The 12,728-nt window shown below is 40.3% G+C and overlaps 1 protein-coding gene across 3 annotated transcripts in view; it reads left to right on the forward strand.

The window, feature by feature from the left end:
• mib2 (MIB E3 ubiquitin protein ligase 2) overlaps positions 1-12,125 on the forward strand; it is a 62,410-nt gene extending 50,285 nt beyond the window's left edge. For all 3 annotated transcript variants that reach the window (XM_027166803.2, XM_047823005.1, XM_027166804.2), the window contains exons 14-19: positions 4,848-4,974; positions 5,657-5,881; positions 7,299-7,477; positions 7,867-8,060; positions 9,204-9,269; positions 9,364-12,125. In XM_027166803.2, the coding sequence (XP_027022604.1) occupies positions 4,848-4,974; positions 5,657-5,881; positions 7,299-7,477; positions 7,867-8,060; positions 9,204-9,269; positions 9,364-9,605 (1,033 nt within the window). In that variant the 3' untranslated portion in view covers positions 9,606-12,125. The remainder of the gene's footprint in view (positions 1-4,847; positions 4,975-5,656; positions 5,882-7,298; positions 7,478-7,866; positions 8,061-9,203; positions 9,270-9,363) is intronic.
• The last annotated feature ends 603 nt before the right edge of the window (positions 12,126-12,728 follow it).

Raw genomic sequence — 12,728 nt, forward strand, 5'->3', positions numbered from 1 at the left:
ACACACACACACACACACACACACACACACACACACACACAAACCAGATCAGCAAAATAATTCTGATTTTGGGCTTCATGCCGGGGATACGCCAGTCGTTTCGTTTGTGGAAGGTGTTTGTTTGTTTTAAGGGAGGAAATGGAAAAAGCAGGAGCTCCGCATTTCTCACAAGGCATGTGGGAAAGAGAGAGAGGAGAAAAGCCGAGGAAAAGAGAAATCGGCTGTGAGAATCTCATGTCCATGGAGCTGCGTCCGGTCAAAGGGCAGCCAAATATGGAGTAGGTGTATTAAGAGCAACACAGCAACAGCCTGTACACATCATATAAAACACAGCCAATGCAAACTTTTACACTTGATTAGAACTAGGTAAAGTCCAGCTCCACACACGCACACACACATACACATACACACATTTACATTTATTCTCTCTCTCTCTCTCTCTCTCTCTCTCTCTCTCTCCCTCCCCCTTACACAAACACACACACACACATTTACACTCTCTCTCACACAAACACACACATACACACTCTCATTTACACATTCTTTTTCTCTCACACACACACACACACACACACACACACACACACACACACAGTCATTGCTGGCTGAAGAGAAAAGTGGAACATAATCATCTTTGCTGGCTCAGATTTGGTTCACGCCCAATCCGCAGTCCTCCTCATTAGGGGATTCACTTGCACTTCCACTCCCACATTAACATTTCAGGCTGTGTGGGGGAGCTGCACTGTGTTCTACTGCTGGTCCTGCGAATGTTTGGTAAGAGAAGGAGAGATGGATGGAGAGTAAGAGAGCAGGAGGTGTGGGACAAAGGCAAGGCCTTTCTTTCCTTGTCGGAGGTGGTGGTGGTGGCGTGAGGGATGAGCAGCGAAGAGGAAGATTGATGATATTAGTATTGAGGGACTAGAGATCCCTCAGCACACTGCACACACATACTCAAGTACCTTTATTCTTGCTTTCTTTCTTCCTTTTTTGCTTTCTTCTCTCCCTCCCTCTCAGAAATGATCCCGCTTTCTAACCATCTTTCTTAATACATCCCAACCAATTAAAAAAAAATAGACATTTCTGTTTTATAGACTAAGATGTGTTTTTTTTTCTTTTCTTTTTGTAGTCATTTTTCCCTTATTTTTTTTGTTTAACTCCTTTTTAATCCTTTACCCACAGTCCACAAGTGATAATGAATTTTTGCTAGAGTTTTACACCCTTTTGTTCCACAAACGACAATGAAGTTCATGCTTGTCTTTCTTTTTTCTTTCCCATTCTTCCTTCCTTTCATCTTTCCTCACTCCCTCGGCTTTCATTAGTCTCTGTGCTCTCATTAATCTTTATTCAGTGATGTGTTGTTCCCTGAACTGTTTCTTATTAGATTTGACCTTCAGCGTTGTTAGAGACGCTCGGCAGTAAATGGTGCTCTGTGACATTTCAGCGCCGAAGCACTTGCACCTTGTTGAGGTGACCTGAACGCAAAAATAAAATTAGCCTCAGCAGAGTTCAGGACATGCTGAAGCCTCTAAAAGCAGACTGAAAATACCACTGATCATTAGAAGTAGTTTTTTCTTCCCCTCAACAGTGCTTGTAGTAATTGCCTTTGGAACAGATCAGGAGCAGTTTCCAAATACCACAGCAATTAAAAATAAATAAATAAATAAATAAAATTATACATTAATGTATACATTTATCTGAAAAGTACATTCTGAATACACAATGCAGAAAAAAATGGTTTTCAACCCCTCTGTTGAATTTACACAAAATAATCCAAATAATTTGAAACGAGGAAAACCTTTAGTTTGTAAAAACGAATTACAACATTACCGTATTTTCCGGACTATAAGCCGCAACTTTTTTTCCTACGCTCTGAACCTTGCAGCTTAAACAATGACGTGGTTCGTGCTCAGTTTTTTTGGCGGCATGAAGCATTCATTAGACCAATGAAATTGCCGAACGGGTTAAAGGTACAGTAGGGTCTCCGATGTTTGAGAAATGCTTCGGATCACAAACTAAAAATCAAAACAAACGTGTAGACAATGAGCAGAAAGGGGCGTGTCTTGTCAATATGGGTGGAGAGAGTGTTCAGTGCGCATGTGTGACATTAGCAGGAAGCGGTTTTAACATTGACATGGAAGATAAAAACAAAAGAAAGAAAGTGAAGAAAGTCTTACGATAAGGCAAGAAGTAGAACACGGTTGTAGCTGCCTCTCTACATTACTACGATAGAAAAGAGGTGTTATTTGTGTAGTAATAGCGTTTAGCTCAGGAGTTATTGACTCGGGAAACTCCAATCTGTGAATATCCAACTTCCCGCTCTTTCTGTTCTCTCCAGCGCTGGAAAGCTGATCCTATATTAACACATCCTACTTCTTGCCTTATAGGAGGAAGATAGTGACCAATGACTTTCTTGGTAGGCTACTGTTTACTGCTAATTTTTTATTTTTTGTTATAAGCCGTGTTTCGTTAAAGCCTATTTATTTTTGTTACAAGCCGTGTTTCGTTAAAGCCTGTGTAAAGTTAATTTGTTTCAATGTACCTGTAAGCACCTGCGGCTTATAGACACGTGCGGCTTATTTATGTTCAAAATAATAATTTTTTTTAAATTCAGTGGGTGAGGCTTATATTCAGGTGCGCTCAATAGTCCGGAAATTACGGTAGTTAAAAACCTCATAGCGATCGTATAAGCGTTCGGCCCTCATCTCTGTCAAACCACTAAACGAACTCTCTTGGATGAGTCGTGATAACAGCATCAAATTTTCAGCTCCAGAGATCCCGACATGTTTAAAATTTCAAACACACTTTACGGAATCGTGCAGAGAGAGACAAATTATTACTCCTGCTCCTCACTCATCATGTTTGTAGACTAATGGTTTGAAATTAGTTACCAACAAACTGGCTGGTTGTTTGAATCAAAACTAAGATAAAGTGTTCAGGTGACGGTCGAGGGACAGCTCCTGACCTTCGACCTCTCATATCACTTGCTTCCGGCAGCCTAAATAACTCGCGTAATCTTTTTACAGCACCAAGCTCCAATAATCATCTGAACACCAAACCGAACGGCTCGTCTTTAACCTCAGAGTCATATCTGTGTTCAGACGAATTTAAAATTATATTTTTGGAAATTTTATTTTGCTTTTATTAATTTCCAAAGTTTAACTAAAGGTGCGTTCAATCTGCTTGCTAGTTCAGTAGTCAGAAGTCAGTATGACTTAGAAAGTTAAACTGAAGTTGAGTTGTTAGTGTCCAAGTGTGTAGTGAGCAAGGGTTCTTAACAGTGCTTGAGCTTGTGTACATGATATAGTGACTAACCATCTAGGGATGTAGGGAGATGATTGAGACCTGCCCCTCTGGACAGATGGCAACAGTTGCTAAGCAGCGATGGGAGGAGTGAATAGAATTATGCAAACTTGGTGTCGGTCATATTGGTCCCGTTCAGGTGGTGTTCAGCTCTGGTAAATGTCTCAGCGAGGGATAAATCATGCTCTAAGACAGTGCTGTGTGTCTGTTTTACTGTGTCTGTGTGTGTGTTCCAGCTTAGTGTTAAGTCCCTGGATATTAATAGTACATACCACTAGATCAGCTTGATCAGAATCGGATACTTAACAAGCCTATGCATGTAACACACAGTCACGCACACACACAGTGACAAACCTCAGGGAAATCTATCGGCTGTTTTAGTTCAGTTTAGTCCCTGACTAAAATATAAACCTGAATTAAAAGAAAAAGGTGTTTTTTCTTCTTCTTCTTCATGATGACATTAGTTCTCCACAAAATACTAAATAAACACTCATCAAGTATTTTGTTAGGAACCCATGTACTTTACACCATTCATGCAGGTATCTAATCAACCAATCATGTGACAGCAGTGCAGTGTATAAAATCATTTAGATACGAACCAGCAGCTTCAGCTAATGTTCATATCAAACATCAGGACGAAAGGAAAAAAATCTGATCTCAGTGGCATGATCGGTATGACTTCTGGTGGCAGACGGCACCGGTTTGTGTGTTTCCTGATCTTCTGGGATTTTCACACGAACACACAACAGTCTCAAGAATCTACAAAGAATGGTGCAATAAAGTAAAAACATCCAGTGAGCAGCAGTTCTGCAGACAGCAACATCTTGTTAATGAGAGAGATCAATATAGTACGAGCAGGCTGGTTCGAGCAGCCAGAAAGACAGAAGAAATTGTTGTGAGCAGAAAAGCATCTCAGAATGCACACGTCAAACCTTGAGGTAGAAACAGTGATGAATCTCAATTTCTGCTAAGACAGCTGGCGCAGATGGTCAGAATTTGGCACCGACAGCATGCATCCATGGACCCGACCTGCATTGTGTCAACAGTCCAAGCTGGTGGAGGTAGTGTAATGGTGAGGGGAATGTTTTCTTGCGCCAATCCCGATAAGCCACTTTACCTAAAGGATGTGGTAGTATGGAAGATTCTGCTGGAACTGATGTGATACAATCATATCAACATTCCCAAAAAGAACGTTTCCAACATCAAGTGGAATCCAATGCCATAAAGAACTGAGAGCAGAAAGAGATGCAGTATCATTTTGGTACAGAGTGTGTATGCTGAGTTCACACACACTGGTAGTATTTAAATGAAACTTTCAGGGTTTTGGTCCCCACAAAGATAAAAAAAAAACATCTACACCATTTTCAAGGAAGGGAATTAGAATTCTCTTTCTGTCTTATCAGTAACCACATCGTTGACCATCCATTTCCTAACGAAGTCTTTTACATCACCACAACTGTTCTGCGCTCTCTATACGTCTGTATTTATTGATTACTGTGTGCAGAATGCGTTAGAAATGTGTGTGTTAAATTTGCATGTCTCTTCAGTGCAACAGAGATGATCCTGGCACGGGCCCGGCAGCTGGCTGACGTGAAGAAGGAAGACGGCTTCTCCGCTCTTCACTTGGCCGCGCTCAATAACCACTACGAGGTGGCCGAGACCCTTATCAAAGAGGTGACGCACCCAAAACCACAGATATGTAATGCAGTCTTTCATGACATATTAGCAGGAACAGAACAGCTTTGTTGGGCTTATCTTCAGTGAGACACGTGGGACAGATATGAGCATCAGATAAAGATGCGTTCAAATACAGAGAAATGACTCTTCTTCAAATGTTGTGTACTATACAACCTTTACTTCCTCTTTGTTTTAAATTAGGTGAATGTACACTGCACATACTTGCCAGATTCTTCACAAATATGAAAAAAAAAGGCAAGTGGAGTATTTTCAGACAGCGTGTTTAAGCCTATGATGGATTAAGCGCCACTATGCTGGAGTAGTTTGCTGTAGCTCCCTGTTAATGTGTGTGTGCGGGACACAGTTCTGCCACTGACAAAATTAATGGGAGGTGATTTGCTGCTGAAACGGTGGCCATCTCATTCCCTGCAGGTTTGCCTGTGCAGGAAAACATTAAATTTGTCATGTCCGGGAATGCTCTTTGTAGAATGCTGCTCTGCCCCCTGGTGGCAGAGACTAGGACAACTCTGCTTTTATTATCTGTCACACTGGTAATAAAAAGCTACTTTAAATTAAAGTTGTGTGTGTTGGAGTTTATTAGAAATATAAACAAGATGTTAGTGGGTGGGGTGAAAAAAGTTTTGTTTTGTTTTAAGTGTATCTGCTTTTTGCTTCATAGGGTCGCTGTGATGTCAACATCCGCAATAATCGCGGTCAGACGCCTCTGCAGCTGGCGGTCACTCAGGGACACATGCAGGTGGTGGAGCTTCTTGTGATCGAGGGAGCCAACGTGAACGCTGAGGATGAGGAGGGAGACACGGCCATGCACACGGCCCTAAGCCGCCAACAGCTCACCACCACGCTGAGCAGCGCAGAGAGAGAAGCCTCAAACCTCTACAGCAGAGTAAGAGCAGGACAGAGACACGATGTGTGCACAATAACGTGTGATTTGCATTTCAAGAAAGCTGAGGTCAGAGCACAGTTTCTGAAGGATTTGAGGGGTAAATATCTTGCTCAAAGAACCAAAAGTGACAGCAGTGGGTCTGAATACTTAATAAGAAGCTTTTCTCTGATCATTATGTAAATTCCTATAAAAGCAGTTCACCTTTCTTTCCGTCGGTAACGTCGTTTTGGAGATACAGTGATGTAAACTGTAGTTGACACTAAAGTGGATTAGGAGGCTTTATTTTCTTGGAGTGTGCAGGATGAGCAATTTCAGCCTCAGCTGAAGGGCATGGACACACACACACACACACAGACAAGCACGCACACACACACACACACACACACACAGACAAGCACGGACACACACACACACAGACAAGCACGCACACACAGGCACGTACACATGTAACCCTCTGAGAGCTGAGGGATGAATCTGAGTGAGAGCCAGTGGTGAAATGCATTCGGACATTACGGTGGCCAGTTAAGTTGTTTTCCTGCATCAGCAGAAAGCGTGTATGTGTTTGGAGTTTAAATAAAGTCTGATTTATCAATGAGGTTCTTCCATTAAACACTCAATTAAGATATCACTCGACCTCCCTAATGTAATTTGTGAAGCGCTCACACATAAGTCTTCCAAACACTCGCTTAGGAACCTGAAGACACATGTATAAATAATGAGATGAAATGTAGTTGTTTGGTGAACAAGTGTTCACCACACTTTGACAGTTCATGATAGAACCGCCACTGGCTACATTTACAGCTTCTGGGATATGTATTCATCAGCTGTGCACATTCGAATGCTGCTATTTTTACCCATACTTCATAGAAAATTAGTTCATGTTCTTTCAGATCGTATACCGACTGTTTGTGATGATCAATCGCCTGGCCAAATTCGATTAAGGTCTTGGCTTTTAATGGGAAATTTTGTGTCGAACTGCAGTATAGCTTCAGCACTGTGTTTAAGGTCGAAAGGTGAAGTTCTGCACAAGTCTCAAAAGACAGACTGGAACAGAATTCGTGGTGTATTTAGTGCTGTCTGTCTTACCTTCAACTCTGCCAAGTTTCTTAATCCATTTTGGTAAAAAAATAAAAAAGAAGAAAAAGAAATGAACTGAGCAGCTTTGTAATGTGATTCCACTACAACCATGCTTCACTGATGATAATCTAAGGTGGTGAATATGTATGAATTTCAAGGTCCCAAAGAAAATGAAATCCTTATCAAAAGAAGAAGGTCAAAATGTATTAAACTGCATTTGACCTGTTTACTCACTAGCTATGAGAACAGTCCATGACTGCAGTAGTAAGTTATTGTCAGGGTATCAGATTTCTAACGGCAGTCTCAAAAAAATCTGTTTGTTTGTCTGTTTATGTGAAAGCTGAGTGGCTCGGGGCTGTTAGGGAACACCGAGCTGAACGTCGGGGCTGCTATTGCCTGTTTCCTGGCTCAAGAGGGTGCTGATATAAACTACGCCAACCATAAAGGCAAGAGTCCACTGGACTTGGTGACGGACAGCATCGTGATGCAGCTGATTAGAAGCTTCTCTGAGAAATATCGGTATGTCTGTTTGCTCCCAAATGAAATAACGTTATCAGAGTTTAATCAGTTTTTAGTAAATATATTTCTTTTCCTTTTTTTTTAATGAACAGATGATATTTCTTGCATTTTGTATATACACTTGTCTTGACCACTTCAATTAAATGCTAACATTAAAGTATATATGTATTCATACAAATATTTTACCACAGTATGCAACCACGTAGTGAAAATTAAAGCAAAATTCTGATCAGTTAAAAAGTAAGCTAAAGACAGAAAAAGGTTTCAACCAGTGTACAGAAACTAGAATCAATATAAACAGCTTTAAAGCATGCAAATGAATGAATGCTAAAATGATCATGTATAAAAAAAAATCTATACGCAATTCGTTTTTTTTCTGTGTGCGTCAGACTGCAGGCCGGTACGTGTGGGACGGGTGGCAGCGGGAGCAGTAGCAGCAGTCTGAGGCGGGTTCACACCACACCCAACACCATGACCAATCTGGTCATGCCCAGCGCACCAGGCCCCAGCGAGTGCCTCATCTGCTCTGAGCTCGCCCTTCTTGTGCTTTTCTCCCCATGCCAGCACAGCGTTGCCTGCGAGGGTGAATACACACTAACACACACAACGACACACGTACAGTATCTAAGCACTTCTAAATGCAGTGTTGCTTGTGAGGGCGTGCGTGTGTGTGTGTACACGGTGGGTCCAAAATGGTATCTCCATTAGTGAATTAATGGTGTACTGGTCAGTTATTGGTGTCATCCGAGCATCTAATTTTCTGTCAAAGCATTCCATTAGATTTGTTGTCTGCAAAGTCTGCACAAAGCCAAATACAGCCTACAGAGAGATGTTAACTTGTCTGTAGCTTTTCTTTTACAATGTATGATAGGAGACTAAGATAACACAGTTTGGTAAAACATAAGACCGTTAGTTTTTACCTTTAACTACTACTGAAAGACAATACACTGATTTTTATGTATAAATATACTGTAGTCATGGCTACAGACAAAAGAGTGTAAATGATAAAAAGGACCAAGTTAAAAAGAATAGAGAAAGAGAGAAGATTGCTTTCTCATCACATGCAATAGGAAGTGCGTGTGCCTTGGGACATTGCTTACATATACTCACAGCTTTAGGGAGTTTAGCAACGCCAATACACCTACTGGAGAAGGAAACCCACACAGACACAGGGAAACATCTGAAACTCCACAGAGACAGTATCTCCAGCTTGAACAAAGAACCCTGGAGCTGTGAGGTGAAGGTGCTATCTGCTGTACCACCAGACCACCCTTATTGTAAGCCCTAACGGGAGAAGCCAAAAGATGAATAACGGTATTTAAGTGAAGTTTGTCGTAAGCTCCACTTTATCATATTTTTTTAGCGTTTCATCTGCTAAACAGTATTTCTGTCCCCCAGGCTTCTGATTGGTTGCTTGCAAGTAAAAACAGGAAATTGGTACTTTTCCAAATAATTTGCATCATTTGGCAATGATGATCTTCACTATAATGGACCAAATTCTTTAAATCAGATCATTAACTTCAAAAACTCGAATTAGGATTTGTAAAGCGATAAGAGCTGTGGGATCCGACGATGATGGCAAATCTAATACCTCCACTAACACACCATGGGCGTTCCTTCATATAAAATAGGTCTGGATGCAGATGAACATAGAGCTAACAGAAATATAGATGTATGGACAAAGCTCTTATTTACGTGGTCTCTTTCGATCTCTGTTTTCTTTTAGAATGCGCTCACAGAATGAAGAAATGCATCAAATGCCAGGTCACCATCACTAAGAAAATACGACAAGGTAAGACACTAAGTATATAAATAGATCTGTTTATCATTGAGGGTGGTTTAGGTCAAGTCTAGGTCTGATGCCATAATCGCTCTTTCTCTTTCAGACCAAACAGAGGTAGACAGCAGTCCAAACTCAGACATCTCGGAGCAGCACCACCTGCTGGAGCAGCTGCAGTCACGCTACAGGCAGATGGAGGAGCGTATCACTTGTCCCATCTGCATCGACAACCACATCAAGCTTGTGTTTCAGTGCGGCCACGCCTCCTGCATGGAGTGCAGCTCCGCCCTCAAGACCTGCCCCATATGCCGCCAGAGCATCCGCGAGAGGATCCAGCTTTATGTCTGATGTGTGCGAGCTCACTCACACCTACATACACACGCAACAGTGTGTCACGGCTTACTTTTACGATGGCAAGTGGGGCGGGGGGTTATATGGTGGTGGTGGAATATAGGATGTGCTGTATTTAATCAATCAGCCTGACTTCTCCATCGTCATCATCCAAACGCAGGAAGCCAAGCCCACGTGTGCAGGCTTCACCATCCATCACGCATATGGGGACATCTGTGCACATTCTTGTCCAGTTCCTCAAAAAGAAAATGCAAACACACAATCCTCTGGGCCATTACAAACACCAGTCATTTCCACTGGGACACATCATCTGCTTTCTGTGAGATTTACAGCTCTTTTTTTTCTTTCTTTTTTTTTAAGTATTTTTTTTTTAAATGTAATTATTTACTAAATCACCGTAGCTCTGAGAAGTTTACAGACTGACACTATTGTTGGATTCTCTGTGAAAAAAACAAAACAAAACATAAACCTCTCTTATGGATGTAGAGTTATTACAGCTGGATGCACAGCTGGAGTTCGGAGGTGGGCTTGTTTGGAAGTCATACAAAACTGCAGCTTTTAAGTTTCACGTCGACGTACGGCGCCTCTCCCAGTCCCTGCGCCGGTAGACCCTCAAAATCTTTCCACAAGTGAAGGATATACAATGCATGCTGATATGCATATTATCTACATGATATATTGTGACATGGATTACATTTGTGGTGTTCTAAGGCAATCAGTTGTTTGTTTTTATTTCATTTTGTTATTTTGTGTGTGAAGGCAACCTTGTAGCCTCGAGGTCAAGTGAAGGAGGCCAAACAAAGAAACTCATGGCACTACTAAGTGTTTTTTTGTTTGTTTGTTTGTTTTTTGTTATGGTCAAAGAAAGGAAAACTTTCACAAATGAAATAAATAAAAGGTCATTTACTTTTCTTAGGGATCTGTTTACAAAAAGGAATCGAGTGTGAGACACTACAGAAATCGGGTGAAGTTCGATCGGGTGTAGTTTATGTTCTCTGTGCTCGTTTTAGTGGTTTGAGGTTTTAAAAAAAAAACTGGTCAGAGATCATCTTTTTGGCTTTGTGTCATAATGAATAAGGTTAAAATATTAATCTAAGATAATCTTAGATCTCAGCTGGGACTTTTCATCATTATTTTTATTACACCATTCAAAGTGGGGAGGTTTTCCCTAATCTAATTTTGTACATTGGCTGTCGAAGACTGCTGCTTATGGTGAAGAACTGAACTGTCCTTTGCTTTCGCTGTTAACTAAACAGGACAAACACTATACTACACCTTCACACTTGGAAAGTAGTCAGTATCCAATGGTTCTTTTCTTTCTTTCTTTCTTTCTTTCTTTCTTTCTTTCTTTCTTTCTTTCTTTTTCGAAAGTTGTAAATTGTAAATTGCATCCAAATGGCAAAAAACAGTGTGTGTATTCGTCAATAAGTGTTTTCCCATCGTCAGTCCCTACCTAAATTTCCCTAAACCCGACCTGAGAATCCGAACCAGTTATATGTTTTGTTCCAGAAGGGCTTGTTGTTTGCATCGAACAAATCTATTTTAATTGTTACTATTTTATTTTGTATTATATTCCATGCCAAACAAAACGGGGTTTTGTAGATTCCATATTTGGGCTAGTTCAAATACTACGATGTGCTTATTATCGGAATGTCAGTAATAAGATCCTGCTGCTGCATCACAGCTTGAGCATGCTAGCAAAGTAAAATGAATATAAGTGCCAAATTTAATATGTATTAAGGAAAAAAATATGAATAATTCACACACATTAGTTCTTCATACAAGTGTATGAAGTCTTTGTGAACCTCTTGTGAATTCTGAGACATCGGTATGTTTTATAAAACTTGTATTTGAGTTTTTTCCCCTTTCAGTTCTAAACAAAGAAAGGAAAAAAAAAATATTTGATAATATCAAACTTTAGACAGCCTTCCGGTTTTGTTTGAATAGATGGAATAAGGATTAAGGTACTATAAGCAAACTGTAGACGTTCTTAAAGAGCAACAAGGCAGAGATAATTAAAGAAAATGCTCACGTGAATAGCAGGATTGTGTGAGCGCCTTGTGTTTTGTGTTGTAAAGTGTGTTCTCTAAAGGTCCTTTTTTTTTTAAAAGGGAGGTTAATAGTCTTTTTTTTTTTTAGACTTTCGTTGTCTTGATGGTAATTGCAGTACACAATAGCGTGTGTAAGAGTGGTCTTCAGCTTGCCAATCAGGTTGTAAAGTACAACAGCTTAAAATGGCATGAGAAATATTCCATCTAAATTTCAGCACGTTCAAATTGGCATGTTCGGTGTGAACTCTGTGTGAGTTGGCAGCAGACGTAGGAGGCCAATAAAGGCTTATGACGATGTTGAAAGATTATTTGAAGTGTTACTGTTGATGTTTGTACAGTTCAGCACGCAACGTTCTGATGTTGGCCTTACTGTCCATTCCGTGTTTTATTTTTTTTATTTTTTTTTTTTAAGTTTTACTGTACAAAATATTTTGCAATAAATATGGAACTGTTTTATAAGGAAGAACTTGTGCTTTGATGTTTTATTCTATCCTAATTTGGAAATATCACCAGGCTGTACAGTAAAATGTGTGGTTAGAATGATCTGAGGCGTATGTTTAATCACAATAGAGAGAGATTTCAAACGATGTTCAGACGTAGTAAGCTGCATGAACTGGTAATAAAAGGATGACAATTTCTGGATTGTTTAATGTAGTGCCATTAAAGTATGGTTCAGACCAAGGTGACCTTTGCAAAAATGAATTACTACAAGAGGTTGTGCATCTTTAGCTATAATTTCATCCTCAGTTCATTTCACACCTGCTTTTTTAAATAATTGTTTATTTTATAGATTTTGTTTTAATCTATTCATATTTAATGTATTATTACCAGTATGATGTGTGGGTGCAGTGAGTAGCATTACTGCCGCACAGCTCCAGCATCCTGGGTTTGATCCTGAGTTCGGGTTCCGGACTTCCTGTGCATATTCTCCATGTGTCTCCCAGATATAAATAGAACGAGCTTTTGGATGCACCATGAACCTGATAAAGATCAGAATCACGTTTATTTGCCAAGTGTGTTGACACACACAAGCAATTTGGTTCCAGCTGTTTGTGAAAAAAAAGTACAG

Source organism: Tachysurus fulvidraco, chromosome 14 (genome assembly GCF_022655615.1).
Source record: "Tachysurus fulvidraco isolate hzauxx_2018 chromosome 14, HZAU_PFXX_2.0, whole genome shotgun sequence".
NCBI lineage: Eukaryota > Metazoa > Chordata > Actinopteri > Siluriformes > Bagridae > Tachysurus > Tachysurus fulvidraco.